Source organism: Hemibagrus wyckioides, linkage group LG05, assembly GCF_019097595.1.
Source record: "Hemibagrus wyckioides isolate EC202008001 linkage group LG05, SWU_Hwy_1.0, whole genome shotgun sequence".
Taxonomy (NCBI): Eukaryota; Metazoa; Chordata; class Actinopteri; order Siluriformes; family Bagridae; genus Hemibagrus; species Hemibagrus wyckioides.
In genome coordinates this window covers 16,405,723-16,427,238 of record NC_080714.1, presented here as the reverse complement: position 1 = coordinate 16,427,238, position 21,516 = coordinate 16,405,723, and the positions used below count along the sequence as shown (strand labels likewise).

General features: G+C 39.9%; 1 protein-coding gene across 8 annotated transcripts in view; it reads left to right on the top strand.

The window, feature by feature from the left end:
- Positions 1–21,516, top strand: part of LOC131352864 (IQ motif and SEC7 domain-containing protein 2) — a 92,353-nt gene that overhangs the window by 14,055 nt on the left and 56,782 nt on the right. For 4 of the 8 annotated variants that reach the window (XM_058389374.1, XM_058389376.1, XM_058389375.1 and 1 more), the window contains one exon: positions 2,138–2,353. The exons of the other annotated variants lie outside the window; for them this stretch is intronic. In XM_058389374.1, the coding sequence (XP_058245357.1) occupies positions 2,138–2,353 (216 nt within the window). The remainder of the gene's footprint in view (positions 1–2,137; positions 2,354–21,516) is intronic. 8 annotated transcript variants of the gene reach the window in all.

Here is a 21,516-nt window from a genome sequence, read left to right as displayed (position 1 = left end):
GTGCATCAAATGATGAAGAGTTTTTATGCTTGAGCACTGCAGTAGTCTGAACTCCAGATTTCTCATTTTGCGAGGTCAGGAGGAGAACTCCCTGTGGTTGGTGGACAGATTTGTGTGTGTGTGTGTGTGTGTGTGTGTGAGAGAGTAGTTGGTCAGAGGGTTGGTTAGCCGTTATGTAAAAGCAGATTTTGCTAATTATGAAAAGACCGCTATAAACCCTCCTCCTAAGTTCACTTTGTTCAAGTAGTGACGAGATTTATTATCCTCTAATGTAACCCCATTGTCCAGAGACAGTGTCTTTAATTGTACTGAGAACGGCTTAAAGGCCAGGGCGGTATTGTAGTTGTTTGAGGAAGTATTGTGTTTGTTTTCTTACTTGCTCCCTAATTCGAAAACGCTTCCATGAAACGGGCAGTTAGTTTCCTGTAGATCCCTTTGTTTATTCACCTGACACCTCCTGCCTGTTCTCTCCACACGCCGAACCAAGGATGTCCCACTTCAACAACCCGAAAACACTCGAACTCTCATTTCCTGCATCTCTCTATCTCTCCCCTCTGCCCACCCAGTCATCACTCCTTCCCGTAACACACATCCATTCACACCTCCATTCCTGCTAGTCCTTTCTCTCTCTCCCTCTCTCTTTCTCTCTCCTCACTCTTCTTCCCCACAGTGCTCTCTCTTATTAGTTTATATTTCTGTTGCTTATGTCCCAGGTTTAAGTTGGCATCCCTTTCTCTCCCTCTCCCCCTCCTGTGCTGTGTGTCTCTGTGTCTGCTTTAGCTATTGATGCTGCTGTCGCTGTATTTGATGTGTTCTTGTTCAGTGTGAACCTAATAGGTCAGATTAACCCTGACCACTCGGATTCTTCGAAGAAGATGAAGAAACGGATCCGAGTACTTTTGGTCAAGAGGTGTTTTTTTTAACATGGTAGCTTTGACAGGCAAATTGTCACCTTTATTAGAAAGGTATACACAGTGGCTGTGGATAATGGTCAAATTTTACACCAGCAAACAAAATAGCTGGTCAAAATAAACCCACACACTGGTCAGCTACTAGAGGTCTGATTGCCCCAGGTAGAGGTTTTTCATCATAATCCTACCAAAAAGACATTTTTTAAAAAAATGATTATTTAATAAAGTAATAAGGTTTTAGCTATAATTTAAGTAAATAATTTCTCCACTCTTTATAGATGCTTTATGTGAGAAATAGGTTATCGAGATGAGAAATATATTATTTAATATTCCTGTAGGCCGCTCTGCGTATATATCTAACAGAGCTCATGCATAATTGCATGGAGGTGTGGGTGCATGCGTCTGAATGTAATTACTGTGCACCTTAAATAAACATGTAATTACGTTGCTCAACCTGAGCCTTGGTTAACACTTTATACCCTACTTTCCTTCATGATTGATTAATACCAAGTTTATTTTTATTTCCCTTATTGCAGTCATGAATGCTGTCTTCTTCTTTTTCTTTTTTTTTAATTTGCTTTTATATTTGTTTGTGCCTTTCAGTGTAAGCTCTCTGACATGTGCCTTACAATTCCTAGAAGTGTTTCTGGAGCAATAGATCATTAGTTTGCTCAGTGAATTGATTCATGATTGGATTATTGCTTATTCCACACTACACCTCCATCCATTGTTTACTATCTTAATGCACGATTTGATGATAATTTGAACAGTTGTAGAGTTTTGTTAACTTGCTCTCTTGTGGTCACTAGTGGCAAATGTAAGTATATAAAGTAAGTATGTATATATATATATATACATATAAAGTGCAGTAATTACATCGAAAATGACATCCAGGTCAAAATCCTACATAATCATACATAACTACTTCTTCATAACTGTGACTTTGCGTCTGTTAACTCCATTAAAACATTAGACATAACCTAATACTACATAACTCTACATAATGCTGCCTAACTGTGCTTCTACTGCTGCTGCTAAAGTGTTTGTATTGTATGCATGTGGCTGTCTTTGTTGTCTGTTTCTTTTTGTTTCTTTCTTGACTTTTTTCTCTCTCTTTTTTTCTCTCTCTCTTCTCCGGTGTCTATCTCTATCATCTCTTCTGTACTCCCCCCCCTCAATCTTTCTCTCTCTCTCTCGCTCTCTCTCTCTCTCTCTCTCTCTGTCAGGTCACCACCCTATTCCACCTGTACTACTAGTTGTTCCAATCCTACCACCACCACTCCTGCTACTTCTCCTCCTGCTACTACTACTACCTCTCTCCACACCAGTCTGAGCGCAAACAGCCACTCGAGCCAGCACCAGTACTGCTGCCCCGCGCGGCTTCTGCTGCCCAAGCCGCCATGCCATGCCCTCCCCCCTGCCCGGCATCCGGAGCAGGCAAGGTAAGGGCCAGAGCCCCCGAAACTCAACCCCTCTGTCCCCCTACACCCTGCATCTTTCTCTCCACCTGCCCACACACTCACTCCTCATCTTCCTCCTCTGCTCATGCAAAACACTCTTACCAGTCACTTATCCCCATACAATTCCCATAGTGACTTTCTGCTCAGCCCAGAGCACTGTATAACACCCAAAATAAATGAATCAAATCATTAGATTTTATTAGGTATTATGATGAGTATTAAGATGTTAGGTTTCACCTAGTTCACCCTGGACAAGCAATAGTATTATAAACCTAACATCATAGCACATTTTAACCCTTTAGTTAAGTTGAGGCACTGCATTTTATCTTAGTAGTACAATAATCTCCACCCCAAAATATACAGCGCTAATGTTAAAATTGTAAAATCCACCTTGAACAACTTTATAATTAACTCGTGAGCTTCAGTTAAGTTCAGGATGTAATCTATAATAAAAGCCTTTTTGACTTAAACCTGTTACTTCACTTAGCAGTTTCATACATTACCCCATTTGGGTCTCTGCTGGAAGCGACGCCAGTGAGATCTAGCCTTCGCTTAATCCAGGGCTGTCCAGTCTTATCCACAAAGGGCTGGTGTGGGTGCAGGTCTTCACTCCAGTCAAGCAGAAGTCACACCTGAATCCATATGATTGATCAACTGATGTTGGCATACAATAGACTCGGGTGTGGCTTCTGCTCGGTTGGAAAGAAAACCTTTGCGGATCAGATTGGACACCCCTGGCTTTATCTAAAGAGTTTGATGCAGCAGCACTTTAGTCCTGTAGTTCTTTGTCTTCCTCAACTGTACAAGCAGGTAATGTTCCAAAGCTTTGTGCATACATCGGTGTTAATAGCACAGTAGATCACTGTCTAGCCGAGTCGCTCAGCACAACTGGGTCTTTATAGCTGCATTGCGTCCTGGATTTTTCAGTCCAACGTTTGCTGTCTCTACTAATCCTACATTATATTTCTCATTATATTATTATGGCACTGAATGTTTTGGAAAATAGTGAGTAAGAAAAGAAGTGCTGCCTCCTTCTTTTTGACTGACCGTTATCCGTTATGGCTGAGGCCACTGAATTTCTTTCTTGTCTTAAACACTGGTGTAACCATGCTCGTAATTTTTCTCTGTACACAACCACTAAGTTCTCAGAGGAATAATGGAAATACAGCACCGGCCAGCAAATTAGCACCCGATTTGCAGGACACGTCACAGTAATTTCATTATAAACACATTTAATGTTTTTCAGGGTGGAGTTTTCCCTCACACGGAGGCAGGTTTAGTTATATAATATCCAGATTGACCTCGAGTTCTTGTTCTCTTCCTCTGATTTCATGAAGATGTTGAGGTGAGCCTCTCTGTTAACGAGCGCTTCAGTGTTTTACTTCAGTGTCTCCGGTCCCCAGCGTGCAATTACTGCATCCGCACACAAATAACACCGGACCAAATTAGTTTGCAAAACAAGGCCCACACTCGAGCACACATGCCTACATCCTGATAGCAGCTACTTGAACACGGTTCCTCGCACCGCTTCAGGCATGAATCACGCACAGTAACAGATCACAGACTTGATACTCCCTGCTCCCACACACACACACACACACACACACACACACACACACACACTCCAGCCCACTCTGAATTCTCCCACATGCTGTCACTGCATGACCCATCCAGTCATAAATCCCCTCTCTGTCTCTATCATCTAATCATTTCCACACTAAACATCTCTATTTGGCCTATTATAATATCAGTCATTTATAAATATTAATTTGATAAGAGTGTGGCTTGATCTATTTTAGAAATTTGCCTTAAAAATGTTTCAGATGGAGACGGTGTTTAAATATTAAAAACAGATGAAACATTTTGCAAATAATTTTAATTAGAGAATCTTTTTAGTTGCTCGGGGTTCAGATTCGAGCAGCTGTAGGAGGACGTAGGGGAGCGCGGCGGCGTTCAAGTGGCTAATGATGTAAGACTGCCACCTGCTGGATGTGACGCTTAACACAGCTTTGTGCTGCCAAAAAAAAAAAAACATGCAATGGAACACATTAGCATCTTCTAACAGTGATTTACAATCCAGCCTAAGGGATCCCTAATGATCCATGTCTTTTTTTTTCTATTCCACCTTCCAAAAAATTCCAACAAAGCAATCGAGAACAACATTCGTGCGTCATTAATGCTTACAACACAATCATCCACGTGTACTTACCCGGCCGCCCTCAGGGAAAATCCAGAGGTCATCTTACAGGAAGTCACAGGACGAGCTCCTTTTTAAGAGAACTGATGCTTAAAATTATAAGTAGCAATGAAATATTAACATCTGTCAAATGTACCACTAGCTAGGTTGAATTTTTAATTTAGCAAACTATCTGTACATCATGTATATTGTGATGTTGCATGCACGCTGTAACAGACAGTGCTGTGAAAAAATATTCACCCCTGAAAACTCAAATCTGGAACTAAAATGGACTTATTCATGAATAAAAGCTGAAGTTGTTATTGCTTAAGCATTCTCCCTCATTGCTGTGAAACCCCTAAAATATTTCCAGTGCAACCAGTTATAATGGGAAGACTTATAATTAGTTGGGTGGAGTTTACTTTGTAATAGGGCATGTGGTAGCTTAGTGGTTGAGGTGTCAGGCTACCAATCGGAAGGTTGTGAGGCTGAATCCCAGGTCCACCAAGCTGCCACTGCTGGGCACCTGAGCAAGACCCTCAATTGCTCAGTTGTATAAAATGAGATAAAACAGAAGTCGCCCTGGATAAGGACGTCTGCCAAATGCCGTAAATGTAATCTTTGAAATGTTTATCCTCTCAGAAATAAATATACCTGAAACTCCAGAGCATATCTAAACTCCTTGATCTAAATGACGATGGAGTTATCCAAACAAGTCAAGGAGAAAGTTCTGGAAAAATAGCAGTCAGGGTTTGGCTTGAAACAATCCTGAACTTTGAATGTACTGCAACTATGTGAGCTAATGAGGTGAAAGTAAGTGAGAAGGTAAGAGAAGTTGGTGATATTTCAGGCTAGATTTGTTACAAAAACAGATTTGTTGTTTTTTTTGTTTTGTTTTTTTGCACTAAATTATGAGCCTTTTAAGAAAAGGCACATCTTGACTTGAACACACCAGAAGTAGTAATTACGGCTTCCCAACTTGTAAATACGAACTTTGCAGGAAGTCTTTAACACACAGTCATCATCACTTATGCGATCAAATGTGAGGAAAAAAATGAATACAGGAAATATGTACAACACACACACTCACACACACATATTCACACACTTCATTTGTGTCTTTTCTGATTTAAAAGAAAATATTTTTCCAGCACATTAAAATATGTGCTTTCTTGTGGTCCCTGAGCTCTGGATTGGGAAATACTGTGCATTGTTCTGCATAATCCGATGACGTTTTTGTGCGTTTAGTGTCCTCTGACCATGGCAAAATCACAGTAAATCCTCACAGAAGAAACCAGGCTGCTTTAGGCCAAATCAGAGTCACTGACCATTCTGCTGTCATTATCTCTCATACATTCATTCCTGGGCCATATTTCATCTCCCTTTCCTCATATTACTCCACTCATCCATTTTATATGTCTGAATCTCTGTCTCTCTCTCTCTCTCTCTCTCTCTCTGCCTTTCTCTGCTCATCCTCCTGTCGGTTGGTAGAGAAGAGGATGATGATGACATCGCCCATCAGTTCTGTTGCCCTGCCTCTGAATGCAGTAGCCCTTCCTCTAGGTAACCAGCAGCACCTCGGTCTGCAGTTTGTTCTCTCAGCATCTCCTTCAACCAGGAAACGGTGGATAAACTCTCATCAGCAGGATGTTGAATCTCAGACTTAGCAGGTCGACTCAAAAACCTGCTTTGACTGGACCGGAAGCATAAACTAATGAAACAAATATAAAAAAAGAAACAAAAACACTTCCTTTCTTTGCACTAGCATGCCACCTGCATCCTATCACCTCTCTGACATGGACAGATACCTTTCTTCGTGCTGATGAAAAGGAAATAAGAGTGAGGAGAGAAAGACTGTTATGAGCTGGATGAACAAGCTGGAGTGATAGAGTTGAAGAAACAAGGGATGAAAAAGCAACAAAAGGGACATTAGAGCCCTTATCCTCCACGTCCCATTCATGTATTTTCTGCTTTATTTTTTATTTTATTTAATTCTGCTCTCTAGAAACTCTTGCTTTGTCCACCAAGCCACTGTGATGCTACAGTGTCATCTGTGTCGTGCTGTCCTGTGCTCCTCACATTATTCGTTCAAATATACGTGCGTATGTGTGTTACTTTTCTTCTTTTTCTCAGTAGGAAAAATGTGTCAGCCATCCACTTCACTGTCAAAGAAACTGCAAATGTTTGAAAGCGAAGAGAAGGGAGTCGATAATCTCATGCCGCCTACAGTGCAGTGTTTCAGGTCAACTTTAGGGTCAGGTGACATGGGGATTCTCCTAAAGCCATATTTGAATGTACGACTTCAGTATTTAGCATTGTTTATTCTCTCTACCTCCTTTTTCTCCCGTTTCTGGACATTCTCTTCTCTCTTTCGCTGTGCTGTTGATCTGCACCGGCTTGTATTTGCTGCCTGACCTCAGTCGAAATTCCTATGAGTTAGAACAAATGGAAATATTTTCCTCTGCGTTGCAAGAAGACCCATTATTCCTAACCCCACCCACTTGTTCACTTGTCCTGTGGAAATGTTTTGTAAGGGATTTGCAGTCAGGTGATCATGTTTGCATTTCCTGTTGGAAAATACACTGAAGGTGCACAGCAGGTAACTTTTCCACTTCACAGCTCCTGGTTTCCTACAGTTCAATCCTGAGCTCGGGTTACTGTCCGAATTTCTCTGCTTTGTGTGTTCTCTCTGAGTCTGGTGTCGTCTCACCAAAGACGTACCAGTATGTGAATTTGGCTAGTCAAAATTGCCCTTAGCTGCGAAGGTGTGTCCATCCGTGCTGCACTGTGATGGATTAGTTTCCCATTCGTAGTGTGTTCCTGCCTCTCTGAGTGCTCCTATGATAGGCTCCAGATCCACGTCCATGATCAGGATAGCGTTTACTGACCTGGTTACTGAAGATGAATGATTGAAACACGCCTTATATCTGAGCAGGCCAAACTGGTGGCTTTCCCAATTCTCATTACCATACCATTCAAGCTAATGTAATAACATGTATGGTACTTTCCATAGTATGATGTGGATACATAAATAGTATACAGTGCAGGACACTATATGCTGATGACTGAGAGGAGTGAAGTAATAACACATGATTAGATTAAACGTTAGACCTAGTTATAAACAAATTAATTTTACCACATGATCCAGAAATTCGATCTTACGTTTTTTTTGCACACATTTGGATCAAAGTAAGGATGTAATATTAATATCTAAAGTTTTATAATGCCTACCACACCTCAGGTATACGAACCAAGCATCAATCAAGTGCTTAGTGCTTACATTCTTGAAAATCAAACATAAGATTTTAAAGCTAGGGATTCTCTCTAATTAACCCTAACGGGTCTGTGTACGTCAATATGGATGCTGATGTCAGTTAGTAGGCGGCGTGACAGCTGGCCTGATGTCATACAGCAAGGATGTCACTGTAATGGAAATCAGTTATCTCTCTGCAAAATTACTCATCTCTCATTAAAATGAACGAAGCTCGCTCTTTTTCAGTTTCTCTTGCTATGTCGCCGTGTCTCCGTCTCTAAATGTTTGTCTCTCAGTCGCACGTTCACTGACTCTGTGTTCAGTACAGAAGAGCTCTCCAGAATAACCCTGACCTTACCATTAACGTGCACAAAATGTGTAGCAGAGCATCAGGTGAACTGTACAAAAATATTGTCTTTCACGCAAATTCATTGCTATAGAGTTTTTCATCTTTGTGATATTTTGATTATTTTCCTTTTCACAGTCCAACATCTCATTTGGTGTTTTTAATGTTATTGTAGAAGTCAAGCAGAATCAACACGAATGCATCCGGCTCTTGCCTTGTTTCTCAGTAAGCTTTATTTTACTCCGCCTGAAGGTTTAAGTCCTATTTCTGAGTAAGCATTTTTGGTTCGCATTTGTTCCAGTCTTTTTTTTTTTTCCTCTCAGTTGTTTGGAGACAGCTGTCTGTATCTGTTTGTTACCTGCAGTCAGTTAAAGCTGCTGAACAGTGCAGGAACAGACGTATAGATCTGATGGCTGTGGCACAGAAATGACATTTGTTTGCTGTGATTTGGACAACTTCACATGAATTCTTTAATTGCATTTCTTAATTATGCAAAAAGAGAATATTAACTTATTAACCGAATATTAATTCCGCTTGTTAAGTGTCAGGCATTGCTGGTACGACGCAGATTTTTAAGACGTTCGAATGGATTTAGAATTGGATTTGGAATTGCTCCAGGCTGGAATCCTAGGCTTTTCTTCACATCCACTTCAAAATCCTGCCCATGATGCTGGAATCCTTAGTCAGTGCTGAGAACAGTGTTGGGGTTATGTTATGAACCTTTCTTGAATAACAAATTAAGAGCTCTTTTACAAATGCAAATGAGGTTTTGTAAGAACAAATTTGCAAATACAAATCGAGGTTAAAAAACAAATATACTGTATGCACATTAATGACAAAGCAGTTTTTTACCAAGACACTGCTTTTTTTTCCCATTCTCCAACCCAGCAGCCCAACTGCTGTGCTCCATCTGGCCATTTAACCTTTCTGTTTGAATCAGGAATAAGGATTTCATGGTTCAGTTAAGGCTTTTTTTGTGATGCAAAAGTAATAACAGTAATAAATGAAATTAGCCGAATTTGAGAAGAATGACGGATTCCCATGTCGATGCTTCAGATACAAGAAATGTTTCCAAATTTAAGTCATAGATTATCCTTTTGGGAATATTAAACACTTTAATTCCAGCATTCTGGGTATTTATATACAAGATTTAAACCAAGAAGAAATGCAATTTTGTTTTTAGCACTTCTCGAAACTTTTCGCTCGAAGGAAGGCCATATCTAGGTGACTAAACTAAGACCAAACACCATCATCGTGAAACTGTTTCTCCTCTACTGAACACATCACTGCTAGCAGTTGAGCTTCATGGAGCGGGCTGTGATAATAAAAATCGGAAAAATATGGCATTTGACCCGAGGAGATAACAGAAGACAACCGGGACCCTACGGGGAGAATTGGGAAGCGTGGCCTGGACTGCAGCCAGCGCAGGGTTGCCATATTGTCTGTATTTAGCACATTCTTACCGAGGGAACGAATGATGAAAGAGTCCTTCTTTTACTATTTTTATTCCCCTTCCATCTGTCATTGCAGTGCTGTATATACAAATACGCTCTTACTCCTGCTACCTAAGGAGGTGGACCATTCATTGCTGTCTGTATATTTCATGAATGATAACAGCTATATAATACTGAACCATTAAAGAATATAATTTACTGAATTCTATAAGAATGTTAATGATGGTTATGATGTTGACAATGAATAAAAGCTCCAGTTATTCAGATAACGTAAGAGTGTTTACCAGTTTCTTTGTAGCCAAATCCCACATGTCAGATCAACACTGTGTAGAAAGCATGCGAGTACATTCATAAGGGAGATATTTGTGTGGTTCTAATGTGTAGTGACTGATAAGTGATATAGACTCCGGTATGTGAAGCTGTCTGCACATGTGACTACCAGTCACTCTACAAGACAAGGTCAAGGCAGGGATAATTTGATTAAAGTCTTTGTGACTGAGAGAGAGAGAGAGAGAGAGAGAGAGTAAAGCACCAGTGCAGAATGAGGACCGTAATAACAGTGCAGAAGATTGTTCCTCTTAGAAAGAGGAATGAAGATAAGAAGGACAAGAAGCATCAATACCATGACCTTAATCCAAGGTGCACTTTTCTCTCTCTTTCTCTATTGATATAAAGGGTTTTAAAAAATTTTGGTGGATGATAGTGATTATAATTTAAAATAATATAATAGATCATGATAGCTCTCATATATATATATATATATAGGGTCATGCCCATAAATGTTTGTATGTTGTATGTTAGCTGTCTACCATTTGATAACAGGAGTTATTAATTAAATAATGTATATAAGCTCAAAGTACAGACTTATTGAGGTTATTTACTTCCAAGGCAGGTAAACAGTGTAACCCTGGAACCCATAGACATCCCCAGATGCTGTTTTTTTTTTTTATTCCCTGGTGATGCTTTCCCTCTACTGCCTTCAGTTCCTGCTTGTTCTTAAGGCATTTTGGCTTCACTTTCAGCAAGTGAATTACATGTTCACATAGACTCAGGTCAGGTGAATGACTTGGCTGAGCCTGAGCTGATAATATAACCCTATACCCTTCAGAATTCATCCAGCTGCTTTTATCAGCAGTCACATCATCAATAAATACAAGAGAACCATTTCCACTGGCAGTTATACACGCCCACGCAGTAAGATGTGGTGGTACGCTTCAGATCAGTTCCTTCTCTTCTCTATATTCTTCTTCTTCTTACGTTCTAGTGCAAGATAATCTTTTTTCTCATTTGTATCAACTGCACAGGTTTTTTAGGTGTTTGTTGGCCAACATTAAGCTGTTCTTCCTGTTTTTGAGGCTTACCTGTGGTTTATATCTTGTTAGAAACTAGATTTAAGTTAAACTAGAATCAAGTTCAAGCTGAAACCTTAAAACACTAAGGCATCATATAATATCATTTCTGACTCCAGTGTACACTGATCAGGCATAACATTATGACCACCTGCCTAATAAAGTTTTGGTCAAAATAACCCTGACCCATCGAGGCATGGACTCCACTTAGATCCCTGAAGGTGTGCTGTGGTATCTGGCACCAAGATGTTAGCAGCAGTTCCTTTAAGTCCTGTAAGTTGCGAGGTGGGGCTCATACTTACAGGACTTACAGGACCTAAAGGACTTATAGGACTTAAGGGATACTTTTGATAGATACTGACCACTGCAGACCGGGAACACCCCACAAGAGCTGCAGTTTTGGAGATGCCCTGATCCAGTCGTCTAGCCATCACAATTTTGCCCTTGTCAAACTCGCTCAAATCCTTACACTTGCCCATTTTTCCTGCTTCTAACACATCAACTTTGAGGACAAAATGTTGACTTGCTGCATAATATATCCCACCCACTAACAGGTGCCATGATGAGGAGATAATCAGTGTTATTCACTTCACCTCTCACTGCTCATAATGTTATGCCTGATCGGTGTACAGTGATGGACAGTTAGAATAACAATAATTTTGTCTGTGTTCACATATTTATCAACCTGACTGTACTGATTTATTGATATATCTATGAGATATTTATTTGTCCATAATTAAAGCTCAAACTAAAAAAGAATGCATCAGTAAAGGACACATTCTAGGACAGACTGGTTTTTCTTGCCAGTTGTATGCATTAACTGTCTGCACCACTTGTCTTTCCTTGAGTGATTCTAAACTCAGATGCTCTGCCCTGGCCACATCAGCATTTTTGTGAACCTTTTAAGAGCCGTAATTCAACACTGTTCATTTTAAAACGTCTTCTTAATTATGAGTTGAAGCTGTTAACCTTGGCCCGAAAATAGGATAAGACATTTCTAGAAAAAAAGAATGGCTATTGTAAACTATGCAGATGTGTATTCCTGTAAGTTGAGTGTTCCCTGGATCAGACATCAGACATGCTCAGACAGAGCTGCTTGATCAGATTGAGATGGGGAATTTAGAGAACAAGTCAATACCTTAGAATCTTTGTCATTTTACTCAAGCCATTTCTGAACAGGTTTTGCAGTATAGCAGGAAGCACTGACCTGCTGAAAGATTAGATAATACCTTTGGCATATAAAGGGGTACTTGTTCAAGTAGGTGGTAGTTAGGTGGCAAGAATACCAGCACCCAAAGTACTCCAGTAGAACATTGCCCGGAGCGTCATACCGCCTCTGCCAACTTTCCTTCTTCCCATAGTGCATCCTGGTGCTGTCTCTTCCCCAAGGTAAACGACGCACACGCACCCGGCCATCCACATGATGTAAAAGCACTTGTCAATGTCACTCAGATCCTTACGCCTGCCCATGTCTCCTGCTTCCAACACTTCCATCAACTTGGTGAACTGACTGTTCACTTGCTGACTAATATATCCCAGCCTGTGACAGGTGCCACTGTAACGAGATACTCACATCACCTGTTAGTGGTTTTAATGTTATGGCTGAACTGTGTGTATATGTTATTTTTAATATTCGAACTATATAATGTTAGGAATGAGAGTTGAGAAGAATTAGCTCTCATACATCTATCTTGTCTTTAAATTTTCATCAACATATTTATAGATCTCTCCACTAGCTGATACTTTTCTGGTTTTGGAATCAATCAATGAATCACGTTGAAGGCCAGGACCCAGAGGCTCAGCAGAAGAAGTAGGGATTTTGGGTTTTGAATCAAATTGAAATATTTTATAAATGCATATTCATTATCATTTTATTTTTATCATTTCCAGTGGAATTGTGGGACAGGTTATTAATATGGCAAGACTGGATGACTGCAGATTGTGACTTAAATGACTAAATAATTAAATGTTTGCCATCACTGCTTTTATTACTGTCTAGCTTCCACCCAAAATGCACATCTCACATTTCACTGTACAGATCATAAAAAGCAGCATTACTTTATTTAGAATATTTTCTTACCCCATTGAACCCTCACGATCGTATCTCTGCGGCTCTACGAGTAATGAGAAGATGTTGAGTTGAGAAAAAGTTTGCGTGAGCCAAAACGAAATAATAAAGAGAGCTAATTTGGGACGGACCTTGAGTCTGAGGCATGTAATTTAAAATAACAACCAGGCTTTCAGCTCAAGCATCATAAAGCAGACAGAGAGTGTGTGTGTGTGATGGACAACAAGTACCGAAAAAGGGCCTTGACAGTTGTTTTGGGCACGCCTCATTCATTCACAGCCTGCAGCGTGTTGACAGGACTGAGTAGTTTGGAATAATAGTGTCAACATGTCAGCAAGTGGCTGTGGCTATAGAGAGAAGAGAAAGAGGGGGCTTAGTGTATAATGTTTTGTTGTGGCCTGCATGTATTCAGACTTTGCATTTTTTTTATTGCTGCATTCAGATAGAGCCTGTCACAGGCAGGTTAAAAGAGCTGCCATTAACCAAAAAACAGACTTTGCAGCAGAAACTGTTCTGATTTTTTATACTTGTAAATTTTGGCAACGCATAAATATAAGTGGCTGCATTGCAGCAGGAAAATACTCAAGGCATGCAGGCAATCATGTGGGTTTGAATACAAAATCAAGTAATGAGACATTAGACACTGATATTTTAGACACTATATGGCCTGATTCCTTGCTCTCTGCGTTGCTTGTTGTAACAGACTCTATTCTTCTGGGAATCTTTCCATTATAAACTATATTGGCAAAAGTTTTGGGATGTCTGCCTTTACATGCACATGAAATTTAATGACATCCCGTTCTTAATCCATAGGGTTTAATATGGAGTTAGCGCACCCTTTGCAGCAATAACAGCTTCAAATCTTCTGGGAAGGCTTTCCACAAGGATTAGAAGTGTGTTTATGGGAATTTTTGACCATTCCTCTAGAAGCACATTTGTGAGGTCAACACTGATGTTGGACGAGAAGGTCTGGCTCACAGGCTCCACTCTAATTCATCCCGAAGGTGTTCTATCGGTTTGAGGTTAGGATTCTGTGCAGGCCAGTCGAACTCGCTTATTCATGTCTTTATGGACCTTGCTTTGTGCACTGGTGTGCAGTCATGTTGCAACAGGAAGATCCCAACATCCCAAAACTGTTCCCTCCAAGTTAGATGGGGGGATTATGGTGTGGGGTTGTTTTTCGGGGGTTGGGCTCGGAACCCCTTCAGGGGTGAAAGGAACTCTTAATGGTTCAGCATACCAAGACATTCTGAACAATTTCATACTTTGTGGGAACAGTTTGGGGATGGCCCTTTACCTATTCCAATCTGTGAACCAAGGCCTTCTCGGAGACTGCAAGCCAGGTCTTCTCATCTACCATCAGTGCCTGATCTCACAAATGTGTTTCTAGAGGAATGGTCAAAATTTCCCATTAACACACTCCTAAACCTTGTGGAAAGCCTTCCCTGAAGAGTTAAAGCTGTTATAGCAGCAAACAGCAGGCCAACTCCATATTACATTCATGTGCATGTAAAGTCAGACATCCCAGTTTTGGAATGTCACAGTCTCCACTCTAATTCATCCCAAAGGTGTTCTATCAGGTTGAGGTCAGGCCAGTCGAAATTCCTCCACATCAAACTCACTCATCCATGTCTTTATGGACCTTGCTTTGTGCACTGTTGTGCAGTCATGTTGGAACAGGAAGGGGTCATCTCCAAACTATTCCCACAAAGTTGGGAGCATTTAATTGTCCAAAATGTCTTGGTATGCTGAAGTATTAAGAGATTTCACTGGAACTAAGGGGCCGAGCCAAACTCCTGAAAAACAACACCTGAATTTAATGATTGGAGGGGTGTCCCAAAACTTTTAGCAAAATATTGTGCATCTTGCATATAGTCGCTATTATTACTTATGTGTACAATAAATCACATATAAAATTGTTAACACAGTGTCTAAACAGTTATGGTACTAATGCGTTAATGCTTTATTAAACTAGAAGATATTTTAAGTTTTAAACTAGTAATAAATGTCCAGAGAAAGGTTTAATAATCTTAGATATGGTGTATTGGGCTCTTATATTTGGTTTATTATAGAGTGCTGCAGGAATGAGTCCTAAAACCTGGGAATTAGTTAGGGGTCAAGCACTCCCTGTTCCATAGTCAATGTTTTTAATGGGTGTTTGGTTAAATGCATGAAATAAGGTCCATGGTTAAGATAAGCTCATAATATTGTCATTTTATAATTCCACAGTATAAAATATATTAGCTTTTCCTGTGTCTTGTAAAAGGGAGTTGCTAATGACCGGCTAATTTGGGACTACAGAGGGACATTAAACAGTATCATGCTGAACAAGAAAAGTCTTCTACCACAACCTTGTTGTGTTTATAGCTTGTTGTGTTGTGTCTCTTCCAAACTATTTTCATTTATTCGAATTCATCCACAAAAAGAGCACAGTGGATCTTTATCAAGAACATGTTTTTTTAAATAAGGATTGACTGAGGTGTTGTAGGCTTAGTGGTGGTGATGATAAAGTCATGTGATCGTAGTATTTTATATTTTATTATCAAATATTTTATTTGTAGTCTTTAGCATTTTGCTTCTGGGAAAAATTCCTGTTGCCTTTTTTGAGGGCAAAATGCTCATTTCTGGGCTGGCCTAGACAAATTTGTCATCCTTGCAGCGCTATATACTCTTATAGGAACTACTAGATCAATCTGACAATATTCCAGACATTTTCCCTTGCTAAGATAAGGTCATTTTGCATTGCTCTTATCCTCATGTCTATGACAGTCTGTGACAACAAACATTTTCACTGAGAGCAATAACTAAGCCTGTGTAGCATGTCGAATGCATTGATTCCTGTGGCCAGTGCATTCCTAATAGTGTTAGATTTTTTAATATCAGCTTATCACATTAAGATATTCTTTTCCCTGTCCCTGTTAATGCTTGCTGAGACTCTGCTGAGCTAATGAAGCCAAGCTTATCTCGATCCATCAGCCTCTAAGCAATCCCGATCCCGCGCTGCTGCCAGAGAGAAATCATAGCATGTGAGTTCATTCTAAATATAATCCAACAGTGCAATAACAGTTTATTTTACACGTAAAACCATAACAAATACACAATAATAAAGTTTGCAGCCCTAGACGGACAAGTCTGCAAATGTGGTATGTGGGTATCGTTTATTTTTACTGATGTATTGATTGTACATTATATTGATTACACTTTTACGTTGATTGAACTGAACCAGTGGGCAGCTTTGTGCTGTGGTGCAGGGAAACTGTTCTCTGACATCCTGTGCTCTGACATGCTGAGAAATATTAGTTTTGTGTGTGTTTATAAATCTGCTTAGTCTTGTCTGTAGATTTAGTCATCCGTTGAAGGAGCTGGGGTAAAATGTGACATTGCTGTGTGTGTGTGTTTGTGTGTGTGTGTCATCTGCACCTGTGTATTATCATAAACCTGTAAATAGAGCCATTGTAGCTGGTTCTATTGTCCTAGAAAATTCATCAACGCCTTTCTGACCATTCAGAATTCATAATGTAGTACAGTCATATAAACACTACTAAGGCATTGTTAATTAAAAAACGTTTATTAAAAATAAATATCTATAAATGAAAAAAGAGTGTTATGACATTGTGGTTTTATTTCACCGCTCATAACCATGAATAACTTCTTGTATTCACGTGCTGAGACATTTAAAAAAAAAAAAATTATGATGCAATATTTCATATTACTGTCATTATACAGCTATCATTTTCCCTTCATCTTTATGCATCTCTATACCAGACCTCATTTGCATCATTTAGCTATCTGTTTAACAGCAGTTTGAGTGTATCTTATACCTTCTGGAGTCAACTTCGAACTCTAGCTACTAACTTCAGTTGGATTCCCTAGCTGGCTTGCAAGTTTTTCTTTATTTTTTATTTTTTTGCTTTTCATGAGTTAGCTATGAAATATTCTCTCAGCCTTTTTTTTTCTACTCAGCGCTCTGAGTTTTTTTTTCCAGCTGTCTCCAGCGCTGCAGGATGGAGAGCGCATGATTGAGTGGTCCTCCCTCATCATACCGTATTGCAGCGTGCAGTAGAATGCTCGTTACATAGAACTGCACCAACCCTGTCATTGGAAACCAGTGCTGATTCGGGGAATCTCCTTGAACAGTTTCCAGGGAAACAATGGCTGTATGACAACAGTATTTATATCAGTTACTAATGTATGTCATACATCCACTTTGTGACTTTGTTAAAGATTGTAATCATACAAAAGAAGGATCCTTGTGATTTGCACCACCCCTGCCAATGTATTGGTGTTAACAGAACTACAGTTACATACTGTATTCAGAAAAGAGCTTGAGAAGTAATTTACTTTCTAGATATTAAGCCAAGCACAAAATCAAACAGTGTAATCTTACAGTGGCTTTTTATTATTTTATTTTATTATTAGCTTTTATTGTATTTCCTCCAAATTTAGTCTCTAAGCAAGAGACTAAGTTTTGAGAGTGGAATGGTGAGGAACGTACACAAGCTGGGAAAAATGGAACTGTTTTGAAAGCATTCATATGCATTCTTTATGCATTTCCAGAAATCATGATCCACAATTCAGGCAGTAGGTTTGGTTGCCCAGTAAGGCACCTTTAAAGGAGAAGTTCACTTCCAGAACAAAAATCTACAAATAATTCACTCACCCCCTTGTCATCCAAGATTCATGTCTGTCTTTCTTCAGTCGTAAAGAAATGATGGGTTTTTTTTGAGGAAAACATATCAAGATTTTTCTCCATATAGTGGAGTTCAATGGTGCCTGCAAGCTTTAACTTCCAAAATGCAGTTTAAATGCAGCCTCAAAGAGCTCTAAACCATCCCAGCCGAGGAAGAAGGCTCTTATCTAGAGAAACGATCTGTCATTTTCTTAGAAAAATAAAAAATGAACCACAAAAGCTTGTCTAGCACTAGCTCTGGGATGTGCGTCCCTGACGCTACATACTACGTAATCATGTCGGAAGGTCACGCATGACATAGGCGGAACTACAGACTTATTGTGTAATAACAATATGTCATTCCACACGCAACAATTTCGGAACGGTTCTCCTTCTCCACACTAGTAAACACTGGGTCTGTAGGGTCTGTAGTTCCGCCTACAACATGATTACATAGTACGTAGTGTCACGGACGCGTATCCCAGCGCTAGTGCTAGACAAGCTTTTGTGGTTAATTTTTTATTGTTCTAAAAAAATGACCGATCATTTCGCTAGATAAGAGCTTACTTCCTTGGCTGGGATCATTTAGAGCTGCATTTAAACTGCATTAGACGTCCACTATATGGAGAAAAATCCTGAAATGTTGTCATCAAAAAACATCATTTTTTTGTGACTGAAGAAAGAAAGACATGAACATCTTGGATGACAAGGGGGTGAGGAAATTATTTGTAGATTTTTGTTCTTGAAGTGAACTTCTCCTTTAAGGCAATATTTTCAAAGAGATAATTAAAGGGCTTTTTGCAAGTATTTGTTATAGTGGTAGAGTCCAATTAGCAGGTGATCTTCTAAGAACATGCAAGCAAATGAGCACCATGTTGAGCACATTATCAACCCTATGTTTTGTTGAATTAGCCAGGAAACAAGCAAGCAGACATTCTTCCTAGTGACATTTTTATTAAGGTTTTAAATCACACACCACCCGAATATACGTGTACATGGTTATTTGTCTGGCTGGTGGATTTATCTGACTATGAGTTATATTTCTATACTTGAAAACCTCATGGGTGCTTTTTATTTCTTCTGACATATCCATATTTATGTGACTTATGTTCACTCTGTGGTTATAATCTGTTTAAAAACTCTTGCATTTAGAATCAAGCAGAACTTAATTACTCAAATCAAGGAATTTCTTGAACTGTTCCTTAAATCAAGGCTACACTGACTGAAGCAGACCTTGACTTCTTTTCTTCCTTTTTTTTTAATCTTTGCAACCATGAATTTTTCGCCGCATATGTGCCAAAAAAATAACACCAGCTTTTTATCACTGTTAAATGAGCAGTTTTTAATTTGCAGTGTCCTCTGCTACCTACAAAGTAAATCACACATGTAATGAAAACACTGATGAACACTTCAGCTAACCCAGTCCATCTGTTGAAATCCTGTACGCCTGTTACAAGAAAAGGGTCATGACAGATCGCCTTTGGCTTCAGTTTGTTGAAGAGCCAATTTTCAGGCTTGAAGAATGAAACAAAGGAATAAACAAAATAAGTTGCATTGCAACTGAATCAATCTTCAAGTATTTATCACAACGCAAAATAGGTCTGTAAAAAAATCCACGTTGTTACAGTTCTTATAATCATTATGAGGTATATGCAGCATCTATGTGGCACAACATCTGCTTTTCCTTTTCTATGACCGATGTTTAGATTTTACATATAGCTTAGAGCAAAACTTTTCGATTTTAAATATGCCTACACATTTAGTCAAATACATGTGCACGCTATGGCTAAAAGTTTGTGGACATCTGACCATCACACACACATGCTCTTGTTCATGTCCTATGGACATTAAAATAGTCGCTTTGTCGTTATAATAACTGCCACTCTGCTGGAATAGATTTATCCACTCAGCCACAAGAGCATTAGTGAGGTCAGGCACTGATGTTGGGTGAAAAAGCCTGGGGCGCTGCCGGTATTCCGATTCATCCAAAACACAAGTGTTCAGTGGGGTTGAGTTCACAGCTCTGTGAGGACTATTCAAGTTCTTTTACAACAAGCTTTTTCTTTTTTTTTTATGGACCTCATTTTGACCAACAGTGGTATTGTTATGATGAAACAGGTTTGGGTCCCTTAATTGTTGTAAAGGGAAATCTTCACTAGAAAAGCTACAGCAAACAAAGACATTCAAGACTATTGTGTGCTGCCAACATTGTGCTTTCAACAATTTGGTGAAGAACCATATATGAGTGTCCACAATTTCTTTGGCCATGTAGTGAATATACTAGTGCGGTCAAAATTGCAATAAATTTGAAATATTGAATGTGTTACTTCCTGTGTCAGCTGATCTCTGCCTTCGGGTACGCCACAAACCGAATCATCCTGGCTAAAGAACTAACTAAAGAACTTGTCCTGACTAAAGTACATGGAAGGAATTTTAGGTGAAAAGTTTCACTTTTCTTGCTCTTTTCTCAACATATTTTGGATAAACTGCACACCTTGCAAAGCTGAATTTAATTTCCACAGAAGAAGTTTGTGTTTGACATCTAACCTCAAAGCAAAATTCCCTACTGAATTTATCTCTGCAGAGCCTCAGCAATCTCCATTACAGGAGTGTGGTAGCCTTGGACAAATAACTAAACCTGTAAGGGAGAATCTAAGTACTGTTTTGACTAATTGAATAGTTAAAAAATGCCATTCATTTAACATATCCAAAGAGGGTGTTGATGGTTTTATTGGATCTCCTGTTTACAGGAGAGTCTCTGTGCTCCAAGATTACAAAAAAAGATGCTAATCTTTTAGTAACGATGCTTGCAGAGCCAGAGCGCCAGAGGGAGCCATCACCCGAATATTGACATTTGCGAACTCACTTCCTGTCTTACTCGGGTATTTAAGCAGCACGCTGCCTATTGTTCACTGCGAAGTATTGTTCTCTCTAGTGGATTACGTACCAAGCCTTGTTTATTGTTCCTGATTGCCTGCTACGTGTATGATCTTTGCCTGTTACTGTTTTCTACGAGTCTCGGTTTTGCGGTTTTGGTTTCTGTTCGCTAGTTCTTGCTTTTCCGGTTTTTGATCCTTTCGCTTAGCCATATCGATTCCGATTCTTGCCTGCCGTTTTATGAATAAAGATCTGCATATGGATTCTACTACGCCTGCCTCGAGTGCGTCCTTACAGAATACTTCGCCATCAGAGAATCCAGCGGATCCTCATGCAACCTTAGTTCGCCAAAGGCTGGAATGAGGCGGCATTAATAGCGGTGTTTCGGGAAGGACTTACTAGAGAGCTGAAGACGGAAATGGCGTGCAGAGACACTGATGTTACTCTCTCCCAGTACATATCCACTGCTATTCGCCTTGACAACCTGCGGCGCCAGCATCGTACTCGCACCCCCACACCTCGTTCCTCACCACGTGGCACTATGGAATACCACAGCCAGAAGGAGGAAGCCACCGAGCCTATGCAACTGGGGAGGTCTCGTGTTTCTGAGGTTGAGCGCGAACGCCGTGTGCAGCTGCAGCTGTGCTTCTACTGTGGACAACCAGGTCACAGAGTCTTTCAATGCCCAGAGAAGCCTGCCACATCCCAGAGAGAAGTCGTGAAGCTGGTTTCTAAGGTTTCTCTTCCTGCCTACGTCCTTCACAATGACTCTCGATTTTTCGTCACAGCGCTGGTTGACTCCGGATCAGCAGTGAACCTGATAGACAGCAACCTGGTCCGTGAGCTCGGCCTATCTACTATCCCATGCACTCCACCGTTAAAAGTCACTGCCATAAATGATCAGCCCATTGGGGAGGGCCTTCTTACTCACCACACACCTCTCATGGAGGTTC